This window comes from Buteo buteo, chromosome 4, assembly GCF_964188355.1.
Source record: "Buteo buteo chromosome 4, bButBut1.hap1.1, whole genome shotgun sequence".
In the NCBI taxonomy this organism is placed as follows: domain Eukaryota; kingdom Metazoa; phylum Chordata; class Aves; order Accipitriformes; family Accipitridae; genus Buteo; species Buteo buteo.
Genome location: NC_134174.1, coordinates 16,535,464 through 16,552,457, shown reverse-complemented (window position 1 = coordinate 16,552,457; position 16,994 = coordinate 16,535,464). Strand labels below are relative to the sequence as shown.

At 42.3% G+C, this 16,994-nt stretch overlaps 1 protein-coding gene across 6 annotated transcripts in view; it reads right to left on the bottom strand.

The window, feature by feature from the left end:
- KIF21A (kinesin family member 21A) overlaps positions 1-11,166 on the bottom strand; it is a 93,467-nt gene extending 82,301 nt beyond the window's left edge. For 3 of the 6 annotated variants that reach the window (XM_075024881.1, XM_075024884.1, XM_075024882.1), the window contains exon 1: positions 10,762-11,165. In XM_075024881.1, the coding sequence (XP_074880982.1) occupies positions 10,762-10,805 (44 nt within the window). In that variant the 5' untranslated portion in view covers positions 10,806-11,165. Of the gene's footprint in view, positions 1-10,761 lie in introns of all 6 variants that reach the window. The other 3 variants (XM_075024886.1, XM_075024885.1, XM_075024883.1) reach the window with 3 other exon arrangements.
- Positions 11,167-16,994: the final 5,828 nt, after the last annotated feature.

Genomic DNA, 16,994 nt, shown 5'->3' with positions numbered 1-16,994 from the left:
TTTGTCGTCTTCTTCTCTCTTTCCTTTTCCACAATCCCTATACCTCATCTGTTTCAAGACATAAACCGTTGACCAAGTCTGATACTAAGAGTGGATCCAGCCGCCCCTGGGCCCTTCTCTGAGGAGGAGTCTGGCAAGCAAGGGGGTCTGCTCTGAACCTTGTGACTCGACGGGAGGGATCTCCTTATTCCCTGAATTGATGTAGATGGTTACCCTGGGTTACACAGTTTACAGAGGTAATCTTATGCCAATTCCTGTTGTGAGAAAACCCTGCCACCTACTACCATGCCTCCCCAGTTCAGTTTGCTTCTGTCATGAATAAAATCTTTAACTGACCGTTTGGTGTCGTTTCACCTTAATTTAGCCCAAGGGAATTTTGAATTAAACACGACTCCCTGGTCTGTCCAGTCTGGGTCGTGACACATGTTTCTTCGCAATCTTCACTCCTCATACCCACACTATGGAACTGGTCATGTTTTCTAGACAGTCATTTCCCTTCTCTTTTCAATTTCCCTCAGTTAGTCCACATTTTTCTTGAACTGCAGCACCCAAACCCTAACACTAGACATCAGCCAAGACTTCAGCAGTACTGAACAAAGGGTATGGATTACTTTGCACCTTACATGAAAATTCCAATTTCCACATACACTAATTTCCTTCTTTTGCTATAAGACAACACTACTGTTTCATGCTTAATTTTTACATATTATTCATAATCACTTGAATTCTTGCCTACAGTAGCAGCAAAGAGCGCACTGGCCCGTTATGTTCAGTCAAGTATCATCCAGGATGTAGGCCAACATCATTTTATGCAAGTCCTCTTCCCAAGGAAACATCTCAGCATTCAGCAGTCATAAGAGTTAAAAATCAATCAAAGCATTGGCTTGGCATGGGCCAGCCCTGCTTTCAGGGCTGCAAGCACAGAACAAAGCACTTCCATCTGAAGCTCTCAGTTGGTACAATGTTTCTTCCTCTTTGGGGCCTACCGAGGCTTTACCCCTTGACATTTAGAGAACAATGAGAAGTCCATCTGTTCCTCAAAAGCTTTGCTAACAATGATAATGAAATATATCTACAGCTATGCTTTAAAAACGCAGAGCCAAGACAGTGGGTTGACTAGATGACCAGCCAACGTAGATCACTTTGGGGAATGTGTGGGGAAGAAAAAGAAAGAAAGAAAACAAACAAATGACACCCACAAAACAAAACCCTGAAGTTTTTGGGAGTACAAAAAAAAAAGTACATTTAATTATACTGATGTTTAATTGTCAAATAATTTACCTGTCAATACCAGTTCAGATCTCATTTTTAGAGCTCACTGAACACCAATCCACTTTTGCTGAACTCAAAGTTCTTCTAGCAAAGATGAAAATGGCAATTTTATTGTTCCTGAGTGACGGGCCAACTAATTAGATTAGACAGAAGAATAAGCCACACTCCAATTGATATAGATTGAACAGGTGGCCTTCTCTCTGACCTACTAACTCTTCAAACACTGTTAAAAGTAGAATCCTTACCTTTTCTATCATGTCTAGAAAATATATATTCATATATTTACTCCCCCTTAACCCAACATGAAAATATTTTTCTGGTCTTTAATGCGTTTCAAGCAGTTTGCTCATAAAACAAAATCAACCTTTCCCAAATATACCAGTTATTCACACACATGATAAAATTGTAACTAGAAAGAGAAAATACAAGAGATGTTTAGATGGTACCAATATCTCTAGTCTGCAAAGTAATGTGAATAGATAAGATGTCTTAAAAAAAAAAATTCAAAGGCATCACATTACAGAGGCAGAGCCTAAAAATAATGATTTAGTATGTACATAAAATTAAAGACCAGACTTCAAAAGGAATGCACTTGAGACCAGGGAGTGAAATAAAACTTACCTGGACAACTTATGTAGAGTGAAAACTGAAGCAATGTATGGTTTGCTTAGCAGGTTAAAAAAAAAAAAAACAAAAAACACAATAAAAAAAAAGAGTAGTCAGCTATTTCCTACAGATCAAAGTGTCTGGTACAGGCTTAATTTTTTTTTTTCCCTCTTCACACAGAAACAAATGATAGGGGGAAGGGGAAACAAAGCCATATATATGCTTTAGCAAAACAGAATTTTTAATTGTAACACTTTTCATAGAAGGTAATGACTAGCTCGGGTGTTTTAGTAGCAGTTGCTTTTCTCATGATACTACAACATGTATTATTTATATCACACTAAGTGTTTACTATACTTTGAAGCTACATCTTTGGCCTGAGGAGCTTATGACATAATTCTGATATGACAATACACAAAGTGCCAGTCGAGCACAGGGAGGGAAAAAGCAGGAAAACAATATTAAAAAAGACAAAAGACTCACTACCTACACTCATAGCCCTCTCATATCCTCATAGGGGTGGAGATGGGGACACAGAGATTCTGTCCTAGGACACAACCAAGCTCGGACTAAGACAGAGGCACTGCTGCAGTTGGCAAATATATTTAATCAATATTATCGAGTGACAGATTAGCAGCTCCAAGATCTTGGGATAATGAGGTACTCAGAGTGACACAAAAGGTCTTAGGACTCATCTCCAAATTAGGCCCATATTAAAGGGAAGAAATGTCCAACAACATGAATGCTAAGAATAGTTGGCTTTGAAAAACAAAGCTAAGTAACTTCTTAATTTTCAATATTTTGAATAAGTTATATAAACAGACATCTTTCTTAAGCCAGTCTACCTTTCTATCATTATACTCCAAGAAGATGCAGTCTCATGGGCAATGTGGTACAAAATGCTTCAAAGAAAGTGGCTTATCTGGGTTCCTACTTTCTATATAATACTAAGGGTTATACTGTACATGGGACATTTCTTAGCAAGCTTGCTAGGGACCCCAGAATTATGCAAGAGTATATCTCATTATTTGCAGTATATTTCTAGAGGATACTCTTTCTTTTATGTTTTAAACTACTACTGATGACTTGCATAACCTTTTAATCGACATTGCTAACAAGTCACATATTTCAATATAGTCTCTTGATGAGCATTAATACTCCACAGCTATATAGCTTTTCAGCTTAAGATGCCCCCTTAACTTTGTTTTGGCAGTATTAAGCAAAAGACAGCTAACATGGTTAGAAATGGGAAGAAAAAAATAGTCAATGAAAATAATGAAAAATTACACAGGCTTAAACAAAGAAAATAATCAAGTGGTTGGAGCATTAACCCAAGATGTGGAAGGCCTTTGTTCAAGACTCCAAATGAGATTAGACCAGGTAAACAGATAAGACTGATCAAACTCTTCCACTGAGATGTCTCATAAAAGAGAAACATTCTCTGTCCAGTCCTATTAGCTATAATCTTCCATGTGTTCAGCTGTGGTAGTTGAACCATCATGCTATAGCATGCTACAGTCCTTTAACTCTTATTCCCCTTGAGAATCATGTTTTACTCATGGTTTTAAAGGATCAATTATGTTGAACATAAATGAAAGGGAAAATAAGTGTCCTTCAAAGCTACAGTATACAACAGAAAGCATTTCAAGAAACCTGGAGTACTTAAGACCGAGTATGGAAAAACTACATTAAATCTAACACATCCTGCAAAGAGTTAGGTATTTACTAACCAACTGAAGTATGCAGAGTTCCTGTAACAGCATGTATACAAGAACCACCAGCAAGACACCAAAAATTACCTAGACAGCAAATTCTTTAATCCATTTTTAAATCCAACAATGGAAATGCACTATTCGACTTGAATGCATATAAATTGCTGTGTATAGTAGAACAATAATATCATAACCTTTTACTAAGGTTTTGTTGCTCTCAGCTTTTTGTGTTGAAACTCCACAGTAAACAGACTCAAGGGATACGTCATTCATTTTTGTTAGGTGGACTTAAAGACCTAAAGATGCTTAAAGGGTAAGTTCTTTAAACTAAAATGAATTATTCCAGCAGTGGCTGACTTTACCAAATCTGTTGATGATATTAACAAAAATAAAGGACCAGATGGTACCCCCTCCTCACTCCTTATTCCCATACAGAGTCTATCCAGGAAATGTTTTATGCTAATCAATAGATAGCTCTGAATCAGCAGGTTTTCGCATTTTAAAATATATACTGAATAGACCTTCTTTACGCATCACTGTGATGCTGACCTTAAAATCCTTTCACTGTTCTTCATTTGCATCTTGTTGCTATGGTAAGCACATCAAACAAGAGAACATGTTTGAAATATTGGGCTGCATTTCTCCCTTTAGTTACACTGGAGCACACACATTTATTCCAGAAAAGTTTCACCAGGGAAAAGTGGAAATAAACATGGAGAATGAGAAAAAAGGAGAAAGCATGGGAAGAAAATGAACCGAGATTTAAAACAATTTTAGAGCAAGAGAGCACAAGAAAAAGGCACAGCTTATGTAGTTACTCTTGCTGGACTTGTTCAGATCTGGTTTGATTTCTAATTAAACTTTCTTGTTCACCCGTTCAAATGATACTTTTAACTTCTTGCAAGTATTTTACGTAGGAATAATATTAGCATAACAAAAAAACCTCTGCTCCAGCAGCCACAGATAAGGCAGGATACTGAATCTTTTCCTTTAACAGAAAAAAATGTACTTAAAATAGCTTTATTTCCCCAGCAGTAATAAGGCAACAGAACATGAAAGCAAGAATTCCAGAAGCCATCTCTGAGTGGGCAGCAAGGGTGATCTATAAAACACTTAAAGCAAATAAAGGGAAAGCAGAGGGAGCAAGGCTCCCTTGATCCTAAGCACAAGGGCCATTCAACTATTATAGAAGAACTTACAGAAGTCACACAGAAAAACTGAAAATGTGAAGCCTTGAGTTCAGTAATAAAGGAATGTCTAGGCCAACAGTATAATTCCTAACTCTCCATAGAGCATAAGTAGTAAAGAAAACACCATTAAATGGAAATTGTTGACTAACTAAATGGATTTTCAATGTGAAGTAAACTCCCAAGTCTTCTACAAATTTTGGGAAATGCCAAGTTAGAAATATAATTCATGCTCAAGCATGAACAGAGCACTTATGCACACCACTCATTGCTTTTTTCCTCTTCTTAAGTTCAAGACATATCCATCTTTTAGTGAGGGACAAGGGAAATGTCAGACTAGGATTTCTTTCCCCTCCATCAAAGAATGAGTTTGTGTTTACATCACATGAGTGGTGGAAGTTTATTTCCTAGAAAGCAAGATCACAGATTTCAGCCTGCCCCAAGCAATATCAGTTACAGATGATCAAGTCAGATATGATAAAACCCGAATTAATTCAGCAGCAGATGGTGTCGTCTTTTTTTTCAGCTAAAATGCAAAACATATGGATGGGGTAGAGTAAAGTTTCAGTGAAGGACAAGGGAATGTTTGTTTAAGTCAGGGAGGAAAGAGAAACATCAAAACTAACAAATATGCAACATGATCTTTCAAAAAACAAGATCACTTTTGTAGCTTTCCACTAACAGACTCTCTCTCCAAAAGAGGTGTTTCCCAACACCTAACATGTCCCCCAAAAATTACTATTTAATACTGCTGAACATTTTTTTTTCCTTTGGTGAGGCATACTTGCTTACTGATAAGACTGCTGAACTTCATTACTTTGAGACATTTTCCCAAAAAAACTTTCACAGATTCACATGATTACAGATGGGTAATAACTATTGTCCAATAAAAGGAAAACATTGGTTCATTTTAAGAAGCCAATGAATAGTACTGTAATCTATTGCTGTTGCTTATCTAGTTACAGAATGATTTATGAGAATGCTTAGCACTGCATGGGAAGCGTGAAATAAGTACCTCTGCCCTCCAGAACTTATGATATATACCACAGCATACATGACCATTCATCTGACATTTGAGGATCTATTCATTGTAGGAAGCTTAAACACTGCTGTAAGTGTTTGCAGAACAGCAGCCCAAGAAAGAAAATCAATTTCAACAGCCATCAAAGTGCTTCAAAACACACCTATCAAAAAAAGACAGGTTCCTTCCACTCAGCTGCTTCTTTCCTAGTGTATTTAACAGTAGCTGGATCTAGCACAGAGGAGAACAACTTCAGTGTAAAAGCTACTAGAAAAAAATGCTGGAAAAGGGGAATGCAAAAGATGAAAATGTAGAGGGAGGCATGACAACAACAAACAGCAGATTCTGTATGGAGAGAAAAAAAAACACACAGGAACTAGCAAAGGAGGAAATAAATGCCAAAGTCCAACTGGTCACATAGTTCAAGAATGGGGGGTATGAAAAGAAATCCAGTGTTCCCATAATAAACCTTTGCAGTGGAAGGCTAGGATTACAAGGGATGAACATATTCCATTTGCCATATCAAAAGTGAACACTGTATCCTGATTTCATGCCACAAGCAGCTTGATTAGTTGGAAAAATCTCTGTCCCTAAACTGAATTAGTAATCAATACGTTTTTCTCAAGTACTTCATCTCCCTTTTGGAATGCCACAAACAGAAGCTGGGTGGTTTTAATTCATCAGTTACACTTATTACTCCTACTGTTATTAGAAAAGTTTCCCAGTAGATCCATTGCATTTTGCACGCATAATTTCCATACTTGGCAAACATCAACATTTCCCCTTTGTGAAGCAGTGTCACGATGTATTGCAGACACCCAGGGTAGGTACCAGAAGGAAACTTTTTAGATGATTCAGGGAAGAGGTGGGTGGCTGGATCCCACAGCCTCTCTACACACATGAGGAGGAAGGTAGCAACACTCCCCTTCTTTGCTTGGGGGATGAAACACAGAGCAGATGTCAATCACAGCAGACGAAGCAGTAGCATAAGGTACTCTTGCCGAAGTAGGGAAGAAGGCACACATATACAAACATACTGAAGATGATGAAAAGTGGAAACTTTCACAGCCCTGCTCTTCACTGCTCACTGATGTTAAACATACATGATTATAAAACACCACCCCCTAACTCATTTCTCCCCTGGTTGTTTTCTGCCCATTAACACAGTTTCAGCTGGGCCCCATCCTTCACAATGACAACATGCCCAACGCCAAAGCCCTACTTCCTTTAGCTTCACCAACTGCCGCTTCATGGCTTACTATTGTCCACTCCACCCAAGGTGTCACCCAAGCATGTCTGAGTGACCATCTTACGTCTCTTGACTACTGGTCAGCTTCCACAGCTGTTCGTCTTTCCACATTGCTCTTCATTATTTCTTCTTCTGTTTTCACACAGCATCTTAAAAGGCAGTACTACAAATCAACACTGAAGCTTATCATCCATATGTCTGGGGCCTCCACTGAACTCAGATTGAATCAAGGCCATCTTCCTCCTTTGGAGGACTATTAGATAGAAGTTTACTTCAATGCTCTACATTGTTATGTCTTCTCCATAACTGGATCCAAATAACAGACATCCTTCCATACTTCATGAGATAGTAGTCCTCCATGCAAATCTTCTGGTGAGCTCTATCCAAACATTAATGCTCTCCAAGAGTTCCCTTGTTCAGCATGTATCCAAAAATGCAAAGGACCAAAGTCCAGCTTTCTTGCCTTCTTAGATAATCACTGCTAGGACATCCTAGCCCTACAGCTCCAAGCCATATGGAGTGAGGATAGGCACTAACTCCTACCTCTCCTGTTGGAGCTATTTCAATTCCTATGACACAGCTCAGGTCTGGCTGGTAAAAGTAAACATAACTCTGACCTAATGGTTATGGGCGCTGACTGCAGTGACCCCCTCCAGTCCCTGGATAGCTCATACAATGACTCTCTAAAATGCAATACTGAGACTGCTAGCTGTTGAGGACCTCAATCTTAGGTGAGAACTTCATCTACCCAACATGCCAGAAGCCTACACACTGTATTTTGGCTGTGGACACTACTGAAGCAGCAAGACACACAAGAATTAGGAACTCTAGTCTACATCCTTTTGTGGAGTTGGTTCCAGAAACCGTTGCCTATGACATTTATGCAATTTAATAGCCTTCCAGTCAAAAGTTAGTTTTCATATGCTGAAAAGACATTTACAAAAGCAAGACAGCAATTTCAGATTTACAAAAAGGGTAGCTTTTCACATTTAAAAGAAAAAAACAGCCATCTGATTAGATAACTATCATGGGGGCTCTCTGATTTTATCTGAAAACAGACACTGTACACAGTCACACAGAGAGCAAAGATCTTTGTTGAAGTCCCAAACGATCATCAAAACTGTAAGTCCACAAGTCTTTCAGTGGTAGATGACAAGAGAGAAAGAATTTTTTTCTTAATTAGGGAATTTAACACTAGTTACTGGTTTACCTGCCAGAATATTTTCAGCTTTCATGCTTCAGCAAACCAGAGTATTTAGCTCACCATTCACAAACCCATTATTACACTGAAGAAAATGGGGAGCAATTAGCATACAAGATGATAGCTTAAAGGTGGTGCTAATTGGAAAGAATGAAGTATTTTTGAATCCTGTTGTATACAATTAAGTGAGATAACCAGGGTCTGGAAAAACAATTTGCTAAACAATTTCAGTGATGTCTATTCTATAATCTATGTTTAAAGTTTAAGCAAATTCAGCTTGGCAGTAAGTTCAGTGCAATGTGCCTTTGCAGTATCTTACTTCAATTACTACCACGGGGGTTGCAAACTAAAAGCTGGGACTGCTGTAGAACAAGCCTTGTTCAGGAAACATACATACGAAAACAAGGACTAATTCATCAGAACAGTGGAGATCATCACTGAACTAAGCTCAAGCTCCCAAAAAGAACTGAAGAACAAAACCAACAAGGAAACAGAATGTAATATTCATAATGCACGGTACAGCATGGTGCTGATACACAGAGAGTTGCAAGACCAGTTGAATTACAGGACTGTGCAAAATACACAACCAGAAATAATAGAAAACCATCTACAAAGAGCTACTGGTGGGAAAAAAAAAAAAAACTGTGCATGCTTTTGTTCATGATGGCTAAGCAGAGAGGAAGAAATCTTGTACATGAATAGTTAATCTGCCAAAAGGAAGAAAGATGCAGTTCTTCATTACTAGTGAACTGCACTCAGACATAAGACGTTAGACAATTATAGTACAGACATATGCCTTGTAACATTAGGGGTTTGTTTTCAAGAGCTACTGCTGGGTGATTTTAATTCACTTTTGCAAATTCTTTGCCATATATTATTTCTAATCTATTTATCACACATCTACAACTATAAACATATTTGCACCAGTAGGTTTTATTTAATTCCTAGCTGCAACAAACCTCTGTATTTGTAAATGAACTTCTACCTCACTATTTTGTTTGGCTCAGAACATATTTCATATTTTCTTCAAATGACAGAGCAGTCTGTAAACCTGTAACACACCCTATTTTTAGGATCACACCTATCTCATATTTTTCTTTTTAAAAATACAGCCTAATTATGCTTTGGAATAATACCTCCCTGTACTTCAAGTGAAAAATGCTTCAACATATAACAACACTCACAAAAGCATCTCTCCCCATAGAAAACGTTACTGCAATCAATCGGCAAGCAGACTTTAATGAACAACTGCAGCATACACCCTATGTTATCATGCAGGGGCGGTGTTTCTCTGTTTACTGAAAATGTTATTGAACCGTTCCCCCCACACGCACATACCAACAACAGCATGCAGTAACATCGCTTATTCCTACGCCCTTCAGAGAAAAAAACGATCCACCCTCTTTGTCTTCCTGCACAACTCTTGAATTATCTACCAAGGTGAGATGTATGTAGTGGTTCCAAGGACCCACTGGTAAATATAGGTCTTCCCGTAAAGTCTGCTTTCTTGTAGCATAATACTCCAAGTATGTCACCAGATAATATAAAGCAACTTCTTTAAAGGAAATGAATAAATCGTCATTCAGCATCCCAATCAAAACTCAAATATTGACATGCATATAGATATATATATGCACATATATATATATACACACGCGCATACATATATAATTTTTTTTCCTCATGTTTGAATTATATAAAGACATCCGTGGGCTAATCTGGAAGTTCTTCAAACAATAAAATAATATCTTCACGTAGAAAACCAAGAAGAGCCAAGAGTTCACTGATGAACAACAGATTTTCATCTCTGATAAAAAAGTAATTTGAATTAGCTGATGTTTTAAAACGATTTAAGCTCCACTCCCATTACGACTTCTACATATACCTATTCCTATTTACTGCGAGCAGCCTCATGGAAGTCCATCCCTCCCGGTATGTAAGGTCAGACACAGCCTCCGCGGGATAAAAGCCTTTATCCTTCTAAAAATATCAGTCTGCCAGGATCCACTCTCACAAATCTCCGTGATGCAAACAGCATCGCTACAGTCTAAGGGCTGCTCTACTCCCATGAGTAAGCACTTGCAGCACCGGGCTATAATTGGGTGGAATATTTTTAGGGTCACTGCTGAGAATTAGAGAGAAACGACCGGGAAAGACCTCGGAATGTTGGGTTCGGGGTTTCCCCCCACCCTGCCTTCGGCTATTTCCAACCGCTGCGAGGAAAAAGAGGCTCAGCAGGAGCCGAGGTGATCCGCTCTTTCCGCGGGGGGGGAAGATGTCCCTCGCTGCCGTCCCCGTGCAGCGATGCCGCTTCCCGCGGGCGGGGAGCTCGCACGCCCCGCTCCCCCGCACCGCCCGCGGCCGCTCCGCGCGGCGGGCCCACGACACGGGGCTCACGGGCACGGCCGGCCGCCGTCACCCGCGGCGTGAGGGCCCGCGGGGAGCGCTCCCCCCCGCCCCGCCGCCGCCGCCCGGCCCCCGGGCCCCGCAGGAGGGGCGGCGCCGCCGCTTACCTGACCGCCACCCGCACCGAGCTCTCGTCCTGGCCGGCCGACATGGTGCCGGGGAACAGGCGAGGGGCGGCCGCGAGCCTCGCCGGGAGCGGGGGGCGCTGCCCGGCCGAGGAGGGGCCCGCCGGGGAGGAGGTGGGGGCACCGCTGCGGCTCCCCCCTCACCACCGCCTCCTCCTGCTCCGCCACCTCCTCTCTCCAGCCATTTTAGGTGCCTGAATGAATAGGTAGGAGCCGCGGCAGCGCGGGGCGGTTCGCGCCGCTCCTCCTCCGCCTCCTCCCCGCCCCGCTCGGGCCCTTCCAGTCCCCGGGCGGGGAGCGCTGTCAGTCAGCCCGCCGGCGGGCGGAGGGACGGGCCCCGGGCACCGGCCCCCCCGCCCCTCCGGGGTCCGGCTCCTCCGCCCCGGCGGCCGCCCCGCGCCCGCTCCAGCCGCAATGCGTCAGCAGGCCCCGCCCCGGGCAGCCGCCGCCGCTGCCGCCGCCACCGCTACCGCCACCGCCGCTGGCGCGGGCAGGGCGGCCGCCTCACCGGCCTCTCCTCACGCACGGGCGCACGGCCCCCGGCACAGCTCTCCACACGCACACGCGCGCACACGCACATACACCCCCCCTTTCCACACACATACCCCTCCTCTCCACACACACCCCCTTCCTCTCCACACACACACACACACCCCTCCTTTCCACACACACACACACACACACACCCCTCCTCCCCACACACACACCCGCCCCTCACACACCTGCCCCTCCGCACACACACACCCCCGCTGTTGTTTGGACACACGCTCCTCACACGCAGCCCTTCACACCTCTTGCACGCCCGCCTCCTCGCAAGCGCCTTTCCGCACACGCGTGCAAGCGCTGACGCTCCATGCACAGCTCTCCTCGCGCGTGCGCTCGCCTGCAGCCCCACGCGCGCCCACCCGCTGGCAGCTGTGGGCGCACACGACGCCATCCGTGTGGTGCCCGGCTCACGCGTGCCTCTTCCCCCACACGTACGCGTGTGTGGCACTTGCACGCCTGCATGCAGTGCTCCGCACGCACAGCTCATCCCCCCCACCCCAGTTCTCCACTCATGCTGTCAACCTGCACGGCTCTTTCACGCGCACGTGCACAGCCACACGCGAGGGCTCTGCACGCAGGTCTCGAGGCCTTCCTGCCGGGAAAGAGGAGCGTAACCCCCTGTCAGGGCTGGTTTTTTGCTCTTCCACCTGTTTCCCTCTCCTGAGCGGAAGCACGATGTCCTCCCTCCTCCTCGTTCCTCCCCTGGCCCTGTGCGGCCGTCGCGACTCTCGTGCCTGCGGGAGCACACAGCTCTCCCATTTTTCTGGCCCTACTCAGCAGATTTGTTTGCCCTAGCTGCTCCAGCCAGGCATCGCTGTTCTCACTTCACTAATGAAATGCCTGGTTTTTAGCTGGAAACTGAGTGGGCGGATGACATTAATTTCTGATGCAAATAGCATCCCTGCCAGGAAACAAGCCTGGTTATTTTGCCCAAAACAATTCACATTCCTAAGGAAGATTTTCCATCAGAATAGGCCCGGGTTTGAATTTGTAATGATATGCTAAAAACCTTGCAGTTCAAGTTGTTTCGCTTCTGATAGTGAAGGCTGTTCACGCCCAGGCCCCAGCCTCTGTCAGAGGTGGGCAGGTGAGGTCTGCCGCCAGGATGGGGCCTCTAGCCATGTCCCCGGCTCTCTCAAAAGACAAGTCCCTCCTTCTCAGAAGAAATCAACTCTATTATTGTTACTCTGCGTGTTTCTCGTAGTTATGTTCTCTACCTTTTCTATTTTTCTCCATTCATTTAGAAATTGGATTGTTTCTGGAAAATGGCCCACCTGGAAGCTGCCATACAAAATGATGGTCTTCTGCTTTCTTCTGAATTACACAGCACCACCATTCAAACTTCCAACAGCATCTGAAAGTACGGGGGACTTAAGCTACATAGCACATTGCTGAGGTATACTGAGATAATATTTATCTGAAAGGCAGAAAAACGGAGGTACAGATAGGTCAGTCTGAAGTCACCGAGGGAATCTGGTACAGGCAGAACAAAGCCTGTGTTTCCCTGGGCTTCCCGGCTCACTCTTCTCTATTTAATGCCATAGGTCAGATGCTTTGCTTCTCCTCTTTTTTCGCAATATATTATAGAATGGGCAAGATAGCAGATAAAGAAAAAGCTCCTGCAGGTGAATTGTGTTGGCATTCATATGAAACAGCCTCAGAATGAAAGTGATAGAAGGCTCATAGTTCAGGGCATTTCCAGCTAGTGGGGATTAAACATTTGTCACTGTCATACATCTGCCTGTATCCTACCGAGCTATTTAAAAATACCTGCAGCCCATCCACAGCGAGTGGAATCCTATGGCATAATTAGGTTATCATTTACACCAGGTTTACAAATCAAGCTAACAGTAAAGCTTAAGTAAACATGGAAAAGGCAAAGGCTGCTACATTTTTGCAGTAATAGCTTTAGTAACTTGGATACTTTCTTATCCAACAGTATCCGATGCATTTTTTCAGCTGACACAGCTACAAGGCTAATGTAACGAACACATTCAAGCCAGACTTGTACCTTGGCAGCATCCGCCTGCGTTTGTTTCACGCAGCATCTTTTGCTGGGTAGGCCCCAGTACAGCAGAGCTCATCCACATCACCCTAAGCGTGCGTATAAAAACCTGCTAAGTCAGTGCCTCCAGCTCACCATGTGAGCTGTGCTAGAAACCTAGCAGGGAGTAGCAGCCACAGGAGCTGCCTGCAACTCAGTCCCAGCTGCTCAGACCCAGGATCATATTCTAGATCTTGCCAGGGCCATTTCTTTCCTGGCCCTCATGTGCCCTTAGACAATTGCCTCAGCCTGACCACATCCAGCCCTCTCTCTTCCACATGGAAAATAAAGTTAACAGATTAAAAAGTCTGGCAGAAGTCCTCCTGAGCTTAAGGTTATGTATACAGATGTGTTGGTATTTACAGGTTTCAGACCTTAATGACACAGATTTGTTATCCACATTGGGATTAAACAGGAGGTCATAAATTTTGGTGCTATAGTAAAACTATTATCTTCTAATTTATCGTTATTTCAATCCTACAGTATTACACACATATTTTCTATCTTAAATATTTCACTCCAATGCCAGACTCCTCTGAAATTGATATAGCAAGTTACATTTAGCTTCTTGCCGTGTTTCATGCAAATTGCCCAATTTGTGACCATTCAGATGTAAAACAGGAAAAAGACATATGTCCTACTTCTTTAATGGCAAATTTTTCTTTGTGTTCCCCATTTCCAGAAAGCATACAATCCTTTTGTTAAAATAAACTGTTTCATTTTGGTTTTTCCCAATTCATCCAATGTAAACAAGCAGTCTGCTGTACTGTTAACTTGGCTGCCCCAGGAAACTTAAATCAATTCTCCTGCTTTTCATTTCTTATAATGTGGTTGACCTCTGTCTCCAGCATCCCACTCATTTTGTTGAAGGATTAACTTGAATAAATAAGGTCACAATCACTCCCTTTCATTGTCCAAGTACGTAGCCATACTACCAATATCTTGTTTATCTTTAATAAAGCTGTATGGTAACATTTACAGATTTGTCCAATCTCACAGCTAATGAACGAGGTTTCCCAGAAGTTCCCATCTCCTCATGCTCCTCAGTCAACATGCCTACAGGTCAGACCTGCAGTAGAGCACCCCGTCTCTCCTGTGACTCCAACACCACAGGTACCAACCACCCCTGGTCACCCCCTGATCAGCTGCAGAGGTTCCCAGAGAGGGGACAAAGTGCAAGGCTGGGGAGCAGGAAGGGAGTTCACAGCTCTGGTCCCTGCTCGGTGCTTTTAGAGGAGGACTGCAGGGAACAGCTCTCCCTGGCCGCCATCCTGGGGGATGGCTGTTACGTTTTCACCTCCTCCATTCTCCTGCCATATGACTCAGCACCATGAACTTCATCCACCAGGGTAACCAACCAAAGACCTGCCTTTGGAAGGGTGAGGGCTCTGACTGACACACATGAACATGCACACCCTGCACAGGTGGTGAAGCTGCCCATAGAGTTCCTTTAAGCATCAAAAGCTGCATAAAATCATTAAGCTGTACACAACCTGAATTAGTCAAGTGGACTCCACTTAGGAGTTAGAGCCCTGAGTTTTGACCTATGTATCTTTGCAGAGAAGTTGTTTAGGCTGTGCCTATGCTGTACCAGTTGGTTTTGAAATGACCTAATTAAAATAGATCACTTAAAATAGTAGAGACCTTACTTCAATTTTTTTAACTGTGATAATTTACAGTGCTAAATAAGCCAATTTAATCAAAGTTTCAACTTGTTAGTTAGGGCCATGCTAAGGTTGCCTCTTTCTTCAACCTGCTGAAAATATAATTTAGTTCAGAGAAGAGATTCTGTTGATGGAAATAACAGATCAGTGTTAGAAGATATTGACATTGAGACAATTCATAACCATCAAGATGTATCCCATAATGGTTTGATAATGATCCTCTATTTAAGATTTCACTGTACAAAACCTTATCAGGTAACAGCCTGACATTCATTATACAGTTATGATGGTCTCTAGTGCTCTTTTCTGCTGAGTAGTGGAGGTGACACTGCTTCATTGAGACAGGCAATAAAATATGGTATCACTAATTTCTGATTAATCTGTATCAATTAGACCAATTGCACCATGACTGGTAGAAGGCTTCAAGCAAAATCGGTAGGTTTTGTCAAGTTAAGCACTCAGCCCACCATTATAGAAGACATATTCTTCTAGATACAGACAGCAGAACATGAAATGTTCAAGCACTGTGAAAGAACAGTATTGATGCCTTGTTCTAAAGGTCATTAAAACTCATTACGTACATAGTTCATGCTGTTTTATCAAATTCACACACATGAAAGAAAGAGCTAGTATATCATCTCATTAGTGAGTATTGTTTTCTTGAATGTATATACAAAATAAACCCTTTTTAGCCACATACAAGCCACAATTTATTCAGTGATTTTGGAATGACACACCATGAAGCCTAAATGTATATGCAAATATGATATAGTAGATACATTCTAATAAGCAAAATTTTTGTCATATTCATTCATATGATAGTTCGAAAAATGTAGGGATTTTGCCTCATACAAGTGATCACAGATTTTCTCTATAGCTTTTTCCTTGTCCAGGTTTGTCATAATTCTATGAATTCTGTGACCCAATAACTCCTTGTATTCCAGTATCTTCTGACACAGGAAGGGTAACTGGACTCCTATGGATCTGGGTTTCATGAGCTGATGCTGATGGAAATTAAGTCAGCAACATTCACTCATCAGCAATAATCACTCCATTTCATCTAATAAACACTAAAGTCTTCAACATTAATGTATACAGTGCTTCCAGGTTTCTACTTGGCAAAGTGAAACTTCTGTTTGCATTTTCTGTTTGATGCCTTGGGCTTAGGCTTTTCCATAGTCATCTTTAGGAAGATCTTCACTACAAACTAAAATAAACTTCTAAAAACTGTTATATCTTGATTTTTCAGGACTTTCTAGAAGTAGTTTTTTTCTTCTCAGACTGGTTTCTCATTTCAAACTGCAGGTCTTGGAAAGCAGTCAAGCTTATAAAAGACATTTAAAATGCTTTCCATTTTCTTCCCATCACTCACTGAGACTTTTGATTAAATAACAACGAGGAAAGAAAAGTGTTAAGCCACTCTAAACTGGCAGGCTAAAAAGTACAACAGGGGAGCCTTTGCTTCCAATAACTGTGGAAAAGAAAGCAGGCTGCTGAAGGAAATTATCACTTGGCTCGTGTCAGGATGGGGGAAGGTAAATTCAAAGTTGAGAAGGAAGAAAGGAGTGCAAGATGATATTTTGTATAATCAGAATAACAACAGATAAGGAAAGGAAACAGGCTAGTTTAGTACAGATGACTGTGAAGAGAAGATGATAGAGAAACCAGAAAGGACAAGGTACAGAAGGAAGAGGGATCTCTGGAGTCAAAGCCAAGCAACGGTTCTGCAGGGTTGTTTCTGGAGCTGGTCAGCACAAGAGAAAAAGCAGCATCAGGAACCTACAAAGCGAGAAGAAAGGAGATGGTTTTTTTCCATTCACCTTCCAGAAAATGAATGAACTGTAAAGGAGAAAATATAATGGAAAGAAGCACATGATTAAGGGATCATATCTGGAGCTGAGCAGAGGATTCAATGGGAATAGAGCTGCTAGGTACACCACTACGCTTGATGAAGAAAGAAA